The following is a 20,164-nucleotide window of genomic DNA, read 5'->3' as shown; positions in this document are numbered from 1 at the left end:
CACAAAACTTTTACAATTTCAACGGGTAAAAAATTGGCATAGCGTCAAAGGGAACACGCGCGACGCATGTACATATGTATGTATGTTTATATGTAAATACATGTGCACGGCGGCGCGGGGGCGTAGGCGTGGCTCGTTCACAAAGGGCTGAGGGTGTCGGTCCAGGACAACGCAGGAGGACGAATTTCTTGGAGCTGGAGCGCGACCAGCAATATTTGCCGTCATTGTCGCCGTCGCAAACCGCGGAGCCAGTGTTGAGAACTGCAAAGTGAGTGAAGCACTTAAAACACGTGAGTGGGTGCAAAGTCATAAGATTGCTTATGGATTACAAATTATAGTAATCGTAATATTCAGAAGTATAGTGTGGATAACTACTATGTTTGCAACCTTAAGATACAGAAATTCAGCGTAAATATACTGTTTTTTTTAAATCGAAGAAATTGAAGCAACTTTGCCCCTCGCCAACACTGTTCTTTAAAACAGTTCCTTAACACTGGAAACGCAGACGGAATGGAATTGAGAAGGTGTGACAGAGAAACTAAATTGTAAAGGCACAGGGAGAAGGAGCAGAAAGAGTAAGATATATGTGTAGGTACGAGTATGTAGGCAGTTACATATGAGTGTTTGTTACCTCTGTCCGCCGTGGCGCTCTTTTCCTGCTCGTTTTGCAAAAGTTTTGTTTTTCCGAACAAAGCTACAAACACAAGTAAACATGCGCACAAACACACTCTCGCACACACACCCACAGACAAGGAAACAGGACATGAAAGCGCATTCATTGCTGCTGTTTGCCCGCAGTTGTGCGTGTTTGTGTGTGTGTGTGTTTGTGTGTGTTTGTGTGTGTACGAATCTGTGTGCTCGTGCGCTTCTAGCAACTTCTACCCCAAAATGAATGAATAAAGTTAGTCAGACAAATTGCATTTCCCGAAAATATTATCCCAAAGAAGTAATTGAAAATTTGTTGGTCGTATTTATGCGCCCGTTCCCCACAAAAATGAATGTGTGACTAAGGATCGCCGGAATTATATGGAATTGGCTAAACATTGGTAAATTGATCCGAGGTAAAGGATGACATTTATAATTTTGAGAATTTATACAAGCAAACAAAACAGGTCCCAGCTGCTCAAAATATGAAACTTTTACTATTGTAAAGTGTAAGTCAACTCAGCTCTTTTATTAATTGCATATTTTCTGCAAAATTGCAAAAATCTGAAAAATAAACGGGTATACTAGATTCGTTAAAAAGTTTGTATCTGGTAGAAGGAAGCGTTTTCGACACTATCAAGCGTACATATACATTGTATATTCTTAATCAGGATCACTAACCGAATCGATCTAGCCATGTCCATCTTTCCGTTCGTTTGTTTGTCCGTATAACCGTCAACATCCCGGGAACTATATAAAATAAAAGCTTGATGTTAGACATGCAGATTCTTGAAACGTATACGCAGGCACTATTGTTTCAGAAGATTGTCACGCCCACTCCCACCCTAAATAATAAATCTAATCCAAAAAATTAAAACTTTTGTTTATAGATTCGTTTTTGCATAGTTACATTGATGGGCTATTCGTTAAGATCAATATGAACAGAATTGAACTAATTTCATTTTTTGGAGCCGTAGCTGGAACAGTGTTTTGCAGTTTGTGAGCGATAAGAGACGTGGCGAACGTGCACTGCGTATGAGTCACTACAATCTACATCCGTTTTGTAAACATTTTTTCTTATAGCTCATGAGGTCCCGACGTTCATACGGACAAACAAATGGACAGACGGATAGGCGACCATGAACAGATCGAGTCGGCTATCAATTCTGATCAGGAATAATTATTATACTTTATGGGGTCGCGACCTGGTACATACTTTGCAGCGAATTAAGCATGCCCTTTTGCTAACTGGTATAAACATTAAAGAATTTAATTCAGTGCGTAAATATGGCTTATTGAATTTTCAGCCTGCATTTCTACTACTTCAGTAGTAGTAAATTGTTACACGTTTAATTTTCCAAAAACATCCTAACATTTAATGCATACTTCATTTAACTTTAGCGCATTTACATTTTAGTGACTGCAGCTGTAAAAGCAACGTTTAAAGTTATTCATCCTGACGTGGACTTATTTCCATGACTCATTCTAAGTGGGTTCTTACAACTTTTCCGATCATATGTTTCACCAAGTGTTTGATTTAAAGCGAAGTGCAACTTTGGCAGGCACTGTGGGTGAGCGGAAGTGTTGCCTTCTACACGTACGCACATTTCGCAAACTGCACTAAATTAAGGTAACTTCATGCGGTTCTTCTGCTACCCACTTTAAGCCCAATTTTCACCCTGTAAGCCCCGTTCCTGTTCTCCTTCGTGACCACGTTCACTCTCTGTTTAAAGTGTTGGCCCGGCTAAGCCAAAAAACTAACTTACACCTAACTAAATGACAAAGTTTTGCCAGAACACCCCCCAAACACACATATGCAATTGGGCAAGGGGGTGTAAGTCGGATAAAAGGAAGCGAGGTATAAAAGGTGGCTGGGAGTGCGGGCCGACAGGAACCAAGAGTTGGTTAGACTGCGGACCGGTAATATAAGGTAAACATTTCTTTCTATGCATATGCGAGCAGCCTGAACAAGTGCCTCCGTGTGAGTGTGTGAGTGAGCTACCACACGGACGGCAAAAGGCACGCGCTTTCCCCACTCACCCACACTCACATGCATGCTGCAGCAGCGGAAATACTACACTGCAAGAACACAGTCGCAAGTTCGAGTATTACGGATATTATATTAAGCTCATAAAAACCATACAATAATATTTGTATGCATGTACTTTTGGACCCGCTCGACGTGTCAAACATTTTATAGCTGATTTACAAGAGCCATTAAAGAGTAACCTAGATATATCATTATATCTTATGTTTGCCTTTTGTTATTGCTGTGTTTTTTTCGGTGATTTTTAATATATTTCAATAGTAATAGAGTCCTTTTCTTTGTAATGCTTTCGGAATTGATTTTTTATACTTCTGCATTAGTTTCTGCACTAGCTTGAGCAATTGAATTTCAAGTTTGTTGTGTTATAATTAAGAAAAGAGAAATTTTCAAAATATAACTCATACGACATGAGTGCCAGTTCAAATTTGTGGAACTTTTTAACTCATTAATATATTTTCAATAGAGCAAAAAGGGAAAAGCAATAAACAATTATATAATTAGGAAGAGTTATATTCAGTAAATAAGAAACATATCCAATTCTTTTTGTACAGATCTCGACCAACGGGTCGTATGAGGGATACCATTTAAGAGATAAGGACCTACATCGGTTTTTTTTGCATTTAATGTGCTTTCAATTCTGTGGGTGAATTTCCAGAAAAATTAAACTCCCCAATATGCACCTCCAAATATTTCCAGCGTAGGGCTTGTTGAGGTGCAGAATGCTGGGAATCCTTCTCCATTTTTTCTGGTGGCTACTACTTTAGCCGCATAAACGAATGCTGAGAACGGTGCTGCACGTGTGTGAGTGTGTGAGTGTGCGAGTGTCGGTGTATTGTATCTGTGTTTGTGAAGGGGCGTGGCTGGCCGCCCACGGACGTGGCAGTTACCGTTACAGTTACCATTACCGTTGCCACTCTCACTGTTGCTGTTTTTGCTGCTTGTTTGGTGTCAGCTAACCGGATGGCCATGTTTTGGTTTTTTGTTATTTGCGCGGCACACATACACACACATGCACGCCAACCCAAACACACATGAACACACACACACACACATGCATACTGAGTTGTAGCAGGCATTTTTACACATTTACAAGTTGCCACTTTATATTGCATAATATTACCAAGTCCCTACATGGGCCACCTGACTTTTTGCAGACCTCCCCCGCCCCACAACTATTTCTTTGCCGTGTGTGTGGTGTGTGTGTGGTGTGTGTGTGGTGTGTGTCAAGTAATTCAATAATTACGCTCTTGACATCATATTCGTGTGGCATTTTCCGGCTGTGTGTCTGCGTGCGTGAGCGGCTTGAGAGTTGTGGCTGGAAAAGTCACACGCCGCTTAACAATTAACTTACCGCCTTTTGTTACGCCCACTTTACAAATACACACCCAGCACACAGGCACGTGACATTGTGGTTGAGCTGGAAAAAAGGTGAGAGCAAGCAAAGGAAAGTGGAGGGAAAGTGCGGCAACTTACATTTGTCACTTTGCAGCAGCTGCGCAATTTACGTAGCAATTAAATTGGGTTTTCAACTCAAGGTTTCTTAAGGCAAAATGCAGTGGCTGACAAGAGGATTTAAAATTAGCATAATTATACATAATATTAGGTTTCGCACGGATTCCAATTTCTCAGACCTATTCAAAACTCAGCTTCGAAAGAACTTATCGAAATCGAATTTCACCCCGTTCTTAATTTGAATTCGATATGATTTGATATGAATTCGCAACTTATTGTTTGAAATACTTTGCGATAACTTCACACGTAAATTATATATTAATCACATTGCGTACTAATTACAGTGTAAGTAAAAAACGTCGACATAACTTCTCAGTACTTTCAATAAAATAAAGCAAGTGAGCATGGCGTTTTTCATCACTATCACGTTGGAAACTCTGCAGCATTGCCAAAAGCTGACTGTCTTTTGAATATTTTGAATAATATTGGCTAGGGCTACCCTAATCATACACATGTATAAAAAAATCGATTGCACCGAGAATATATATATGTGTGTACATATCATATATGATATCTTTATATACTCTCTGCAGGACAAGTATGGCAAGTACTTGCGAATTTTAATCAATAATAATAACTATTTAATCAACAGTAGGGCTTTAAGTCTTGGCAAATTCTGGCGAAGCTGGCTTTTAAGAAATACTGATAAGCAGTAACTTGCCTTCAAAATATTAACATATAGGCCAAAGCCTACAAAAGTAGTTTACTCGAATAGATAACGTGATAACCCATGAGCTAACTACCACAGCTAGGTGCTGCGCTTTGGATAAGCAAGATGACTCGGCCATTGTTATTCAAACAATTGCCAACGTAAATCTATGTGTCCTTCCATAAATATAAAAAAATGCTCGGTCAGTTGAGGGCATCTTTAACGAAATAAATTCTAGGGCTATTTGAAAGTAGTAGGGCTATTCTGAAATAGTGTTTGTGCTGCTCATAAGAATTTAAAAAAGTGCGACGTAACAAACTTCAGATAATCGTGTCTTGAGGTTCCTTAATTAAATAAATGTTTTTAAATCAATAATGTTTCTAATGATACTCATTCCATTGGTGACGAAAGCTGCATACTCTTCCATTATGTATGTAGATCATTTCTTGTTAGTGTTCCATGATAACAATTTTGGAAGAATAAAAAATGTAGAACTTGGAAAAAATGCATCTAACAACTTGTGTAATAATAACAATCTTAATTTTAATTAAAACAAGTCAATTACTCATTTCAATTAAAGAAGACTTTTCCCAGCATAATCCATTATACAGCCATCAGATTTGGCAAACCGAGGCTTATATACTTTTGCAGTAGTTATATATTTTACAAAAAAACCACGGTACACCAAACAACAAAAATAAGATATATTTTCTTTTAATTATTATTATTATTAATTATTATTATTTTTATTTATTATTAATATTCTAACGGTAGCTATAAGATATATTTGTCAGATTTTAATTAAATTAAAACCCACATCACACACTTATTATCACACACCTCATTAAAACAAATGTAGTGGGAATAAAGTGTGCTTAATTTCAATAGGCCATTTAAATCTTTTATTTAAAATTTCCTTTGCAGCAACTAAATTTAAATAGATGACCTGGTTGCTTGGCCGAAAATCTGCAACCACTCTGGAAAATAAAGTCCGTTTATACAAAGCTATACTAAATCCCGAGTGGACTTATGGCATAGAGCTCTGGGGTACTGCCAGCAACTCAAATATTGAGATTCTACAACGCTACCAATCACAAATATTAAGACAAATTGTTAATGCTCTATTTATATCTCAAATGCAAGTATCCATAAAGACTTAGGAATCCCTTATATTAAAGAAGAAATAGCAAAACATAGTAAAAAATATATAGACAGACTAAGAATCCATGAAAATAACTTAGCCTTAAGATTGGCAAATAATAATAACAACGTCAGAAGACTTAAATAATTTCACGTGCTAGATCTCCCTGACAGGCATTAAGTATTAAAACATGTTTTGCATAGAGTATGTAGTAGGGCTTAACGGATAACTACTGCCTCTGTTAATTTAAGATTAATTATAAAATTTACTTACTGTCATACTTGTTTAAGACAGATTATAAATAAAAAAAAGAGAAAAAAAATATATATAAATCCTTTGAACGTAGTAGCGGATAAGGCTTCTATTTCGTGGTAGAATACAAAATAGTGAATCATTTTGGTATTTTCGCAAAGACGTAACAAAAAACACGTCAACAAGAGATCCTATGAAACGAGAAACATTGAATACGTTGGCGAAAGTAAAAGTAGGGGATTTTAAATTCCTTTAAAATATTCATGTATAAAAAAGCTTATGACGGATTTTATACTACATATATAAGCAGTAAAAGTGTTAGTGCATTCAACAATAGAATATAAACTCTTATCAACCAATAAACAGATACCACGTAATATGAGAAAAGTTTCATCCAATTTCCACCTGCCTTTAAGCATTGACCTTTTCAAGTCATTTAATGCTCATACATTTAATGCTCGTACTAAGAAAGTTCGATTAAGGAAGGTATTATATTTGAAAGGCCAATTCCGAGTCCTTTGATATCTGCCAAATGAAAGCCTGTTCTATTATCGACCTGTCAGTCATTCGCAGTTCGCTGGCAACCACAAATAGGTGGGCGATACCCAGCTGAACTCGATGAACGTACTTCAGAAACCTCTCATAATCCTATTCCTGTACCAAGCATCTTTCTATGAAACCGACGAGGGTATATTCGTCCGGCAGGACTCAGAGATTATACTTTTAATATGGAACAATCAGGGCGATATCAAGCTCTAGTTACCGGAAAGCTCCTATATAGAAGGCAGTAGAAGGCTGGATTTTGGATTGGGAAGAACTGACTCTCTTTAGCTGTTTTGACTCAAAGATTTTGAAGGCGGCTCAAGAGTGCTTGGTGGAACAACAATTTTGTAAAATGCAGCAAAAGCAAGAAAGTCCATAGCACAGACACGAGAAAGTGCCAAAGCCGAAGTCCGAAAGTTCAGTTTTTGTAGTTTTCTTATTGTTGCGATAATCAGTTGGACCGACGTAAACAAATAACCAATGTATGGAAATCCTGGTTATTAAGAAATATATTTGAGTGTCAAATAGTGGAATTAGGTCCAGAAAGAAGTGGGTCTTAAGTTTATTGCACGCCAGTTGAACGGCGTTCCAAAAATTTATATTTTAAAATAGTTGGCGCTCTCGTGTTAAATGGACTAAGCCACTTAAGCTAGCTTTCGTCAACTCATCGTCAATCATCAGCCTTGAGTTCACTTGTATACCCTTACTTGTGGAAAGAGAAGATTTGGCATGCAGATTGTAAAGAGGATTACCATTCCCACACTTTTGAAAAATTGTTTAATTGTGAGTGGTGGGTGGTAGACTGAGGCTGGCGTGTGGCTGCTGAAAAGGCGCGTGTTGAGCAACAGAATATCGATTAACATGGCTTTAATGGCATCGTCCTTGTCTGCCGTCAGTGTTGCGAATTTTAATATCTACTTTTTTTTTTTGATTTTGTTAGACACAAAAAACACTTTGAATGAAACTTTTCTTTTGTATGGTTTGAAATTGTGAGAACTGGCTTCTTTAAATGGTAAGTAAGCAAAAAACAGGAGGATATACATATTTACGGATGCTTTACATTGGCGACCCCACTATAGCAAAAGTTTGAAATCCATCCAATGAAAGAACCATGTTCAGCTTTTTCCAATCCGGGCCAAGCTGAAGCGGCGAACTTTTTCACATTTTTGAGACAAGTCCGTACCCGTGGCCCCCCCACTTCCGGCGTAAATATGCCAACATCTGGGCCCAGACTTCGTAGGCCCCTTAAATCGTGAATCGTGAGCGAGTTTGGCGGCATTAATTGTGACAGATTGGCGCCATCATCCCCCCAATCGCAGTCACTTTAAGCCTTAAAGTCTGAAATGAGATATTAATGCATTTAAGTTCGGTGCCTTGGGGGGATTGTAATTGACTGGAAATGGCCGGCATCTGCAGCGTACCGCCAGTTGTCGGATAAGCGCTATTTAATTGATTTGAACTTTGGCAAACCCAAGAATGTGCAGTAAGCCTGCCAATTCCATCTATTCCATTTAAATAATTAATGTGAATTGCCCAATTAAATTGCAATTCGTAATTGTACTTGCATAAGACTCCCTCTATAAAATCTATAACTCGACTAATTTTAATTATTATTATCTAGTATTCCAACGCTGTTGAAGTCGCTTTTTACCGTAGACTTCATAATTATTGAGTATACAAATCCATTCTTGAACTCCAGTTAAAATCTATGATCGAGTTCCTAACCTATAGCTACTATTGCGAAAATGTTTTGAACGCCAGAATTTAGTTAAAATGTAGGTTAAGGAATATCAGCATAACCAAAAAATATATTTAATATTTAGACATGACATATACGGACGGACAGACAGACGGACATGGCCTAATTTCTTATTTATGTATATTCCTTGATCATTTTATGCGCCAAATTTTAAAATAATACAAACAAAAAATATTAGAAATTTAAGCTGAAATTTATGCGATTGAAAAATCTCCAGCCATTCTACTGCTTACACTTAATCGATAGCAACACGTCGCTCATTTAGTGTCAGAAAGTTCCTGGAGTTACATGTACAAAGTGAATTAAGTAAAATAAGTGAAGAATAAAGTGTAAATGGATAGTGAAAATGTAGACACATCAGATAGTGAGCTTACAACGGCATTAGAGGAAATGGGCACGGTGTGTTTTCTTTTCTGCAGGGTAAGTACAAATCTCTGTCCCGTCAGTTAACTAAGGACAACGCTAAGAATAAAAAAAACTAGGAGAAATAGTTTTCACGTCTTTATTTCTTTGATGTCAGCTTAAGACTAAATTTTAGTGATAAAAACCTTTCTTGTGCTGCCCATTTGTTATAGCCGTTACTCGTAGAGTAAAAGGGAAGCCTTTCCGACTTTATAAAGTATATATAATATATGCCTAATCAGGATCAATAGCCGAGTCGATCTGGCCATGTCCATCTGTCCGTCCGTCTGTCCGTCTGTCTGTCCGTCCCTATGAACGCTGAGATCTCAGGAACTACAAAAGCTAGAAAGTTGAGATTAAGCATACAGACTCCAGAGTAATAGACGCAGCGAAAGTTTGTCGATTCATGTTGCCACGCCCACTCTTACGCCCACAAACCGCCCAAAACTGCCACGCCCATACTTTTGAAAAATGTTTTGATATTTTTTCATTTTTGTATTGGTCTTGTAAATTTCTATCGATTTGTCAAAAAACTTTTTCCCACGCCCACAAACCGCCCGAAGCTGCCACGCCCACACTTTTGAAAAATGTTTAGATATTTTTTCATTTTTGTATTAGTCTTGTAAATTTCTATCGATTTGTCAAAAAACTTTTTGCCACGCCCACTCTAACGCCCAAAAACCCCCAAAAACTGTCAGTGTTAAAGACTCTCCTTCCCACTTCTACTAGCTGAGTAACGGGTATCAAATAGTCGGGGAACTCGACTATAGCGTTCTCTCTTGTTTTAATATTTATTTTAAGTATTTCTCATACTTAAAGCTGTACATTTATCGTTCTTAAATTAGTACTTTATCGTCCTTAATCCCATCAAATGTTAGAACTTGGATCCAGAACGTTCGTTCGAGTTCGAGTTTACCGTACTTTTGATGCGGTTCGTTCTTAATTTGATATCGAAAAGCGTTAATTTTTCCCTGAGTGCAGTTTCGGATTTGGTTTATATTAAAACACCAAAAAAAAGCGAAATATTGCAGGAACACTACGATTGATCGATTTGATTTTCAGCGGTAATCCGAACGATGCGAGTGCCCCAAAACAAACACGAAGTAATAATAATAATTGAAGAAAATACCCAAATGAAAGTGGAAATGGAAAACAAACTATCGATTGCCGAATCACAAACCAAAATGCTTTAAAAAAATGATTTTTCACAGAACGGCGCATGCAATTAAGGCGTTCGAAATCGAAAGTCATTGTGTAAGCAGGCGGAAATATAAAAAATATTCGTTTCATATGCGATTATATACACAACGGAGTGTAAAACCAAATATATTTAAAAGTCTTCCCCTTCGAAAAAACCATTAGCCGATCAGAGCGATTCCTGGTATAATAAAATTTACCCAATAGTTTTAAAATGCAAATCTTATTGTGGCTATCGATTACTGCGGTCGAAGAGCAGAACAAAACAATTTCTGTGCATTTAACTTGTTCGCCTACATACATACGTACAAACACACAAATGTACTTCTAGCTCTGGATTTGGTTCAATTTAAATTTTGCTTTTTGACAAATTGCCATGTATGTACATACATATGTATGTATGTGGTGCGCCGTGGGTGAGTTCTATTATTTATTGCCAATGCGAAGCGTTGGTGAAGCGCGCAATCAACTCTTAACTGAATTCCGAAGATCCAAAAATTTTGAAAAATATTTAATACACACATGTATGCAGTTAATTTGAAATATTCAAAGACTGCATACTGATACTGGATACTTGGTGCAATAAATAAAAGCCAAGTAACTGGTATATGTTGGTTTTAAATCATATATTATGCAATTTACGTATAGTGAGAGAGGTGCTTCTAATAATTTTTTTGTATAAGTTGGTGTACGTGTAAACTTTAGTACAATTAACCGTTTTAGACATATTGTAGTAAAAAACTGGTTCCCTATCTAACTACTTTCAAGCTGTGCCGCACGTCGAATCTTTGCCTACAGTAAAAAACAATAGAGAATATCAAAAGAAATTGGCAAAAAAAAATAATAAATTTATTATAAAAAAATAAAAAAAGAATAGAATATGTATGCTTAATCAAACATTCTAGCTTTGATAGTTGCTGAGATCTCGACGTTTATACGGACGGGCATGACCAGATTGAGTCGGCTATTGATCCTGATCAAGAATGTATGTATGCATGTATATACATACCTCATGTGGTCAGAAACGTTTTCTTCTACCTTTTACAGACTTTTTAAGGAATATAGTATACCCTTTACTCCATAACGGGTATAAAAATTAAAATGACAGGCTTTGCGAATGTCAACGCGAAATGTTTATGCATCATTGATTTCAGCAACAACACAATCCAGCAACAGAAACAGCAATCACCTAACAATGACCTTTCCCAACTACTAAAATTTTCTCCCCTGCAACGAAAACCACAAAGGAGGATTAAGTGTACCTGCTAATGACAGGATATTCGTGCTATTGCCATTCAATTTATATTAATTTAAGCAAAAACACTTTTATCCACCAGCAATTCTGGCAACATTTAATTAGGATTTTAAAGTAGTTATGCATGGAGCAGCTATGATGGGGTAGATGAAGATAATTAGAAAACATAAATCCCATATTTAGTCTAAATGTAAAAAAAAAAACATATGGGAATAAATAGGGATAGAACCCTAATTTTAAGATTAATTGATTCTGTTTTTCCTAAACCGAACTTGATTTAAGCCAAATACTCCGGTTAATTTCTAATTGATGTGAACCATTTTGGTTCGGAGTGGTTCAGCTCCGGAGCGGTTCACAGTCCTGACTTTAATTTAAGTCGTTAGTCTGTGGACCAAATATTAATTCAGTTGTGCATCTTCGAAGGCTTTCGTCTCGGGTTTCACTCATCCGCCTTCTGTTTATAGTTGCATGGCTCCATGGTAGTGTACGTACACAAGTGTCGCCACTCCCCCGCCCACCATACCTAACCCCCCACCCCTTGCATGGACATCCTGGAGCCTAGAGCCTGGAACCTACCCGAGACCACACTTATCCCCTTGATGTCGGTGTGCGTGACTCAATGCCTGTTTGTAGTCTGATGCAGATTGGCCGACTGCGAAACGTCAACGGAACTTTAACGCATTGCAAGTGACCCATCCAAACGCCCGCCCGCCTGCCACGCCCACAAGCCCCCAGTGTTGAAAGGATACAAAAAAATAAGCTAAAAATCGAAATAATGTAATGCCTTAGTCAGAAATTAGAAAATCATAGTTACAATCGCTTTGAATAAATAACTCTTTCTCTAAAACTGATTTGGTCTACGATTATTAATTCTTAGAGCCTCTTACTTTGGTATAGCCAAAGAAACCCTATTCTCTGCACGCAAATGGCATATAGCTCTTCTATTAACATTTGTCATGTATTCCCTTGCCGAAAAGTGTAAGCTTGAGTGCACATAATAACTGCGGACTTGTTGAAGTATTATATTATTATGGCCAAATCAACGTGCCAATTACAGTGTAGCTAGATAATGGGCGCACTAATTTAACGAGCATACATATCATTTTTGACTAAGATACACAAAGACCATAAAAGCCGGGGTTTCGAGTCCAATGGCAGACATTTGGTATCAAGATGCGCTTCTTTCTGCTGTTCTTGTTGGCACTCAGCTGCTGCCCGACGGTAAGTTTGAAATTGAAAAGAACTATTTAATATTTAAATTGTGTAAAGTACAAATGTAAGCCATACTTCCCAGCGACTGGCCAAAGCGGAATTCAGCTTAGATCAGTTTCACAACTCCTCAAGTTACCCAGACCGCGACCACCGCTCGGCAATCGGCAAATTACTTTATTAGTTTGCCTCAGGGGACATCCATTTCCCTATAATCGATCTATATAAAGCATTCCATTGTTATTGCCGTTGGCGATGAAGATTGGAGATTGGACTTCTGGAAGGTTCGATAGATGGCTAGTAAATGTCCAACTGGGCAGTACTTCGACGTGAAAAGCGCAGTTGGACAGAGCGTCGCCCCGGGCAATGCAAATATATGCACATGTTGACATAAGTACATGCAAGCCGACGACGGCCACCAAATGACGAGGCCAATGGAGTTGATAGAGCCAGCTAAGAAGCCCTTGTTCGCCGCCCATCCCCCATGCCACGCCCACACTGATATGACCTCCCCCCTCAGTCCGCTGAATTAACACCAGGCAGTCCCAATTTGGAGGTCCCCAAACACGAACAACAATAACCACTGGCCGCCCACTCTTTTCACTTGGCGTTTATGCGGAAATACTCGTATCAACAAATGATTTCCTTAATGTGGTTTATATGTTTCAATTAATTATATTAGGTCATTATGTATAACATCCCATTGAAGAAAAGGATGATTTACTGAGCAGCCCATGACAACCCATAGTTGTCCTAGAAGCATTTTTCAAAGTTAGATATATACACCAAACTGAATTACAGCACATTTGTATATTAGCCTCTACCCAAGGTATCATGATCCTTAAAGAACTATAAATTTTAGATACTCTGCGCGCCGTGTAAACATATGCAAAATCAAGACAAAACTGGCGGTTGGGATGTGCAGGAAGCCTTTGAGCCTTGAGGTCGCTGTAAATGCGTGACGCGTGAAAATTCGTGATCAAATGCAGGCCAACTGACATGGGGAGCGACTGCATCCTCCGCATCCTCCGCATCCTTCGCAACCATCGCCACCTGCTCCCCGCCAGATGCTGCTTAAATATGCACAAAGACTCAAGCATGGCCAAAAGCCCAATCCCAACAAGATGTGCCAGGTCCGTGTGTGTGAGTGTGCTGGTGTTGGTGTTGGTGTGCTGGTGTGCTGGTGTTGTTGTACTAGTGTTGGTGGGTTGGTGTGGGTGCTGTTGGTGGGACCTGGGGCGTGGCTCAGTTGGCTGTGAACTGATTAAGCAGCCGAGGAGAAGGCCAAGGACCAAGGACCAAGGCGCCAGCACCCAGGACCAAAGACCAAGGCCCGCGACTCGGGGCATTCATATGGTAACAAGCGATTCACACCACTTGAATTGCAATTAAAAGTCACAGACTGAATCTTTTGCCTGCCCGGAATGAGACCTGTCATGTGGCGGCTGCATTTAAAAGGCTCTCTCGTGGCATTAGGGACTATTACCTCAAAAATCACTTGCAACGAATGGGATAGACCGTTAAAAATATGTTTAATAAAGCGTTATTGTCACCATCAATGGTTACATGCGTCTTGTGTAATGGTGCATCTAGCGCACTGCAACTGTAATATCCACAGCATTTTCCATTTCTTAAGATTGCAAATCAAAATTTCGCAAAAACTTATTCGCTGATACCAATTTCAAGGTTCCAAGTAATTAATCTTCTCGGTAGTTATTTGAGTTTATGCACCTTTTGTGTGTAGGAAATGAGTGCAATACCATGAGCCTTTGAATATTTTATGTTGGATTTGTCGACTGTGAGATCAGTAGAGATTAGTAGGGAAGTGAGAACCGTGAGCCATTGGAAGAGGTGCCAGTGCTCGTAGGTCGCCACTTTCTAAGTCCCTCCTGGAGTCTTCCGCTCGTCCTGTTCATCTGCTGGCACCTCATCCTGTCCCTCTTCTAGCTCCTCCCCCTGCCACTCATCGTGGCCCTCCTCCTGCGCCCCGTCCTCCTCCACCTTGCGCTTCTTGGCAATCGGCAGCTCCCCGCGGTCGTAGTCCTCAATGCGCTGTTCCAGCCTGTCGACCTCTAGCCACATCTGGCTGGCCGAGTTCCAGCGCGGCGGAGGGTCGCCGTTAATCTGGCCCAGCAGCATTTCCAGACGGTTGCGATCCCACAAGTTGGCCTCTTCGCGGCGATTGCTCACCACAGACTTCAGGTAGTTTATCTGCCGTTCGCCGGAGTTGGGGGTGATGACCCGATCCCCCGGGTCGGCGGTCCCGTCGGCCACCGCCTGGCAGGCCTTCTCATTTGGACCGGGCACAAACGATGGCAGTTCATCCGGCTGCCCCTCTACTGTTTCGGGAGAGGCCACTGGCAGTGTCTGTGGATTGCCCGCCGGCATCAGGAGGGTGGCCAAGTGCGGGTCCAGAGGCGTGACCTTGTTCTGGCCCTTCTTGCGTTTCGGTGGACCCGCAGCCTGGACATCGGTTTGGGTGGCAACCGAGCTGCTGTTGCTGATCTCAATCTCCTGCTCCACTGGCGCCGCACTGCGCGATGCAATCCTCGAGATGCGCTTCCTTGGGGCCATCGCTGTGGATATTGCAAGATGCATACGCTTCTGAGAAAATTAGGTTAAAATAGAGGCACAATCTGACAGGGTTTCCCTGATATTTTCCAGCTGACACTGGAAAAGAAAACGAAAACCCTACTAAAACCAATCGGATGGAAACATTTGCACTCGTCTTGAAATGTGTACCCAAATCGCATAGCTTTAAACTATGCAAACTCAAGCAGTATTTTACACAATAAACATTCTGTTCTTTCTTGCTAAGATACATTATACATTACTCGTTCCGGCAATTAGTAGCTCTGCTCATCGATTTTAAAATGTAATTGTGTGTACAAAAAAAAAAACCATTTTAAACAAAAAAATAACAATAATAATTTAAAATAAGGGGAAACGTTTAAGTCAAGTCCTTTGACTATCAGCTACCCGTGCTAGCCTTTTGCAATAATAACTATCAATGTATTATGTAGGTATAGAATACCGACATATGTAAATACATGTGTAACAAAAAAGTCCATATAACAACACCATAATAATAACATCAATGATATTTAAAACACTACACCCAAGTAAAGATTAAATACCAGCTAACTGTTTTCGATTTTTGAACTACAGAAGCTGAATTGCTTTAATTACATGCGAATGATATAAATAAAGCAAATTAGGCATAGTAGACTATACAAATATCTATTTTGACTTGAAAGATGAGAGTATTAACCTTGCAAAACAACAGCTTAATTTACCCATTATGTGCCTCCACTTTGACTGGATTTTGCAGAAAATCGATATTAAACTGATAAGTAATTATACCCGTTACTCGTAGAGTAAAAGTACTAAATTCGTTGAAAAGTATGTAATAGGCAGAAGGAAGCGTTTCCAACCATATAAAGTATATATATTCTTGATCAGGATCAATAGCCGAGTCGATTTAGCCATGTCCGTCTGTCCGTCCGTCTGTCCGTCTGTCTGTCCGTCCGTATGAACGCTGTGATTTCAGGAACTACAAAAGCTAGAAAGTTGAGATTAAGCATACAGACTCCAGAAACATAGACGCAGCGCAAGTTTTTCGATTCATGTTGCCACGCCCACTCTAACGCCCACAAACCGCCCATTACTGCCACTCCAACACTTTTGAAAAATGTTTTGATATTTTTTCATTTTCGTATTGGTCTTGTAAATTTCTATCGATTTGCCAAAAAACTTTCTGCCACGCCCACTGTAACGCCTACAAACCGCCGAAAACTGTGTTTAAGACTCTCCTCCCTTCCACTAGCTGAGTAACGGGTATCAGATAGTCGGGGAACTCGACTATAGCGTTCTCTCTTGTTTTGATTCAAATACTTATTTAACATAATCGACACAATTCAGGGACACAAGTAAAAGGGTATACTAGATTCGGTGAGATTAAGCATACAGACTCCAGAGTAATAGACGCAGCGCAAGTTTGTCGATAACGCCCACAAACCGCCCACAAACCGCCCACAAACCTCCTACGAACCGCCGACAAACCGCCCACAAACCGCCCACAAACCTCCCACAAACCGCCCAAAACTGCCACGCCCACACTTTTGAAAAAAAAAAAATTTGATATTTTTTCATTTTTGTATTGGTCTTGTTCTCTCTTGTTTTCCTTTTTATTTCTGTTGTAGGCGACTACTGCGTACAGTCAAGCTTGCCAATATCTCGATTTATAATTACGAGTATTTCAGTGCAACTTTATTTAAATTGGCAATATACCATTTGTATAAAAACAGTTTTTGTGGATAAAGATAAAATTGTATTTCAAGTTTAGGCAAGCAAAACAAATCTAATCACAAAAGGAAATTAAGTGGCGCTTTTGAGAATTTTAAATGTGCACTTAAGTAAGTTTAATTGTTTAACCCAGGATACAACTTGTATTTCCTCTTGTCTTGAAACGCAGGACGGAAACTGAAAGCTATCGCTGATCAAAGGCGGGCAGTGGCATAAAGAAAGAGATTGAAATTGAGCGGAAATTAGAAAAAATCCTCTCTTTGATTACACGTTCAATTATACAATAATATACACAACAACAATTGGAAATTGTGTGTGCTAAAGGTCAGTTTCAGTGGAGATAGTAGCGCCATCTGTCGGGTAAACTGAGTTTGGAAAAATCCCAAATGTATTTCAATAATTCCTCTTTAGCAACCCCTACATTTCCAATAGAAAGGAAACCGCGCAACCGTTTCCTAGGTGAACATCGTACGACCGACCACAGCAATCGAATGAAAATTAGCCAAGTTTGCAGGGAGACACTGCGAGAAAATCCATAACATGACAGTAATCTGGGCTTATCTAACTAAAAATTAAAATAAGGGATTAAACATTCTAAGAACTAAAACATTTTTAAATCTAAGCGTATATCTTTGTTTTTATTTTCACGTTTATGTATATCTGTTTTTGAGACTAATATGCTTATTTATATTTTTTGTAAAATGTCTCTCTTGTTTTTATTACAATTCCTCACATAAGAATTAAATATGAAAATCTTCCAAATTATATTGTTGACAATAATTGTAATTTTATGTTAATAATCTATTTTAAAAACACATCAATGCTTAAAATTAAAACTTCGCTATCATATTTTCTCACAGTGCACTTTCCGTAACCTGGCAACCTTCAATTTGGAATTCGATGGCCCAAACAAAGGCGCCAACGACCACAACAAATGACGGTGTGGAAAATGCAATTGTCAGCGCAGCCGGCGCGTCGAAAGCAGGTGAACTCGTCGGAATCCAGGAATGTCCTTCAAGGATGTGCGTGGTGCGTACTGACTCCCTCCTCCACCTGCCTTCTCCTAACACGGGCATGCTGACTCTCTTCCAGATTTGGGGGAACATCTTAAGCTATTGGGGTTCCCACGTGTGTTTCCCCTCCAATCCCTGGCCAATCAGCATGGCAGCCTGGCCAGTTTTCACATAGTTGCCGAGCTCCTTCAATGGCTAGCAGGTCTGATGGAACCGGGAGCCACTTTGCCCGGCGGCGTGGAATCGGAGGAGCAGCGGGTTCTCCTCGTCCGTTCGGCGACCGAGTTTTTTGTGACCAAGGCGGCCATTCGTCTTAATCCCCGGAAACTGTATGCAGCTGCTGCGGTTACCGCGGCAGAGCTACAGAAGGTAACCCGACTCTTGACATCCCCGGGACAAAACGAAGCGGACAACGACGAGGACGACCAAAGAGACCAGTATAGGAGCCTAAATCCCGTCGATATTGGCGACAAAACGGAGGAGTTGCGTAAGGCTCGCGAACTGGCCACAGACTTAACTCAGCGAGGCACAACCATATGCGAGATGCTTTCGAAGGAACTGCTCCATAAGGAATCGCGGATGTCCCAAGCCCAACGACCCCTGGAGCTGCTCAATGTGGAGAGGACCCTGAAGAACGCCATTCAAGCTAGCCAGGTTCGCCTCCAATCGAGCAGAGCCCAACTGGAGACCGCCAAGGTGGAGCTCAATGCCCTGGGCTCCAAGCTGCAGCGGCGTCGAGCGGAGCTCGAGCGAACGCGCCAAAGACTAGAGGCACTGCATCGCATTCGACCGGCGCACATGGCCGAGTTTGAGGACTCCGAAAAGGAGTTGCAGGAGCTCTTCCAGCGCTACTTCCTCAGGCTGCATGTACGCGATGCTCTAAAGTCCCAACTGGAGCTGCGTACCAAACGTGCCACACCTGTCGCCTCACCCATCCTGCAAAAGCCCGCAGAAAACTCCATGCCCTTCATCCCGGAGGGACTCATCGAGGACGATGACGACGACGACGACGACGATCTGGATGACGAAGATGAGGGCGACGATGGCGTCGAAGCGGTTTCCGGCCTCGACATGATGGTCAATGGCAGAAGTGTCTTCGGCCTAGACTCGGAGATATCCGACATACGGGACGAGGACAAGCTGATGCAACAGAACAGCCTGGTCTCGGCGCAGGGAAAACGTCCGGGTACTGCCACCTCCAGGATTAGACCCACAACGGGCAGAAGCAGAAAGGCAGTTGGAGGTAAGGAAGTTCTAATTTCGCAAACGAGTGTACAAGTGTGAAACAATGCTTCGCACAATGCGCTGTTAAATGCAGCTGAAAACCCAAATAAGCAATTCCCTCATATTTTACCTGCTCGAATAACGCATATCCTAGGAAGAGGCACCGCCGGCGCCGAAGGAGGTGGTGACGCCAGGGCAGCCCGGGGCTCCAGGAGAGCGGCTGCGGCTGGAGGAGACGCAGGTGGCACCCATCGAAACGGCCGCAACGGACCCGGCAGCAGTATGCTCAACTCCCGGGACGATGACAGCAGCTTCGGGAGCTCCGAAAGCGAACTGGACGTGGGCGAGATCATGGGCAGGAGCGGGATGAGTGGCATGAGCGCCATTAGCGGGATTAGTGGGATGAGCAACATTGCCTTGGGAGCCGGCGATGACGATTGTGAGTCATGTAGCTACGTCCTTTACCTATAACCAAACTTTACCTCATTGATTTACCCCCAGTTGATCTGAACTCGATCGATGACATTAGCATTTCAAAGTTGACTGGCGAACTGCCGCTGCGACCGAAGACCGCCAACAAAGCGGAGAACCACAGCGACGAGGACTTTTAGGGAGAACTATTTATGAACACTTCTATACTAATTCTATAAACTCAGCCAAAGGGCACACAGGATGTCAGAACTAAATAAAATATTCCCATCCTGCAACTGAAAGATTTCTCTTCACGCAACTAGTTCGGTTAACCAACAGAAAAGTCAAAAATGGCTTATCCCAGGTCATCCTCAAAACTGCTGTCCTGCTAAGTAAGTTAAGTGTACATACGTCTTCAGCTGCCTGATCTTTCATTAAGATTACTACAATTTAAGCTTGTTTATGTTGTTACGAGCTTCTCAGTTAATAATTCAATGCACGAGCCGTCAAACATAATTTTCGATTCGTGTGTTAACTACAAATCGTTTAATACCCAAAATTGGGTTTTAAAGGTCATGGTCATCTCAATAGTCGAATTCG

General features: G+C 40.7%; 2 protein-coding genes across 2 annotated transcripts; one reads left to right on the top strand and one right to left on the bottom strand.

Annotated features, from left to right (window-relative positions):
- Window positions 1–14,124: 14,124 nt before the first annotated feature.
- LOC6526223 lies at window positions 14,125–15,311 on the bottom strand. Its single transcript, XM_002101996.4, has one exon. It carries the CDS (start codon window positions 15,207–15,209, stop codon window positions 14,490–14,492), a length of 720 nt encoding a protein of 239 aa, XP_002102032.2. The 5' UTR covers window positions 15,210–15,311; the 3' UTR covers window positions 14,125–14,489.
- A 2,549-nt stretch (window positions 15,312–17,860) lies between these two features.
- LOC6526222 (clusterin-associated protein 1) lies at window positions 17,861–19,982 on the top strand. The gene is made up of 4 exons (XM_002101995.3): window positions 17,861–17,945; window positions 18,009–19,172; window positions 19,308–19,592; window positions 19,655–19,982. Exons 1-4 carry the CDS (start codon window positions 17,924–17,926, stop codon window positions 19,762–19,764), a joined length of 1,581 nt encoding a protein of 526 aa, XP_002102031.1. The 5' UTR covers window positions 17,861–17,923; the 3' UTR covers window positions 19,765–19,982.
- Window positions 19,983–20,164: the final 182 nt, after the last annotated feature.

The sequence above is a fragment of the Drosophila yakuba genome, chromosome X, assembly GCF_016746365.2.
Source record: "Drosophila yakuba strain Tai18E2 chromosome X, Prin_Dyak_Tai18E2_2.1, whole genome shotgun sequence".
NCBI classification, from domain to species: Eukaryota; Metazoa; Arthropoda; class Insecta; order Diptera; family Drosophilidae; genus Drosophila; species Drosophila yakuba.
This window is presented reverse-complemented; position numbering and strand designations above follow the sequence as displayed.

Coding starts and splice junctions, on each gene's coding strand:
- LOC6526223 (XM_002101996.4), bottom strand. CDS start 15,209: ATGCATCTTGCAATATCCACAGCGATGGCCCCAAGGAAGCGCATCTCG.
- LOC6526222 (XM_002101995.3), top strand. CDS start 17,924: ATGTCCTTCAAGGATGTGCGTG. Junction 19,173..19,307: donor AAGCAGAAAGGCAGTTGGAG/GTAAGGAAGTTC, acceptor CGCATATCCTAG/GAAGAGGCACCGCCGGCGCC. Junction 19,593..19,654: donor GGGAGCCGGCGATGACGATT/GTGAGTCATGTA, acceptor ATTTACCCCCAG/TTGATCTGAACTCGATCGAT.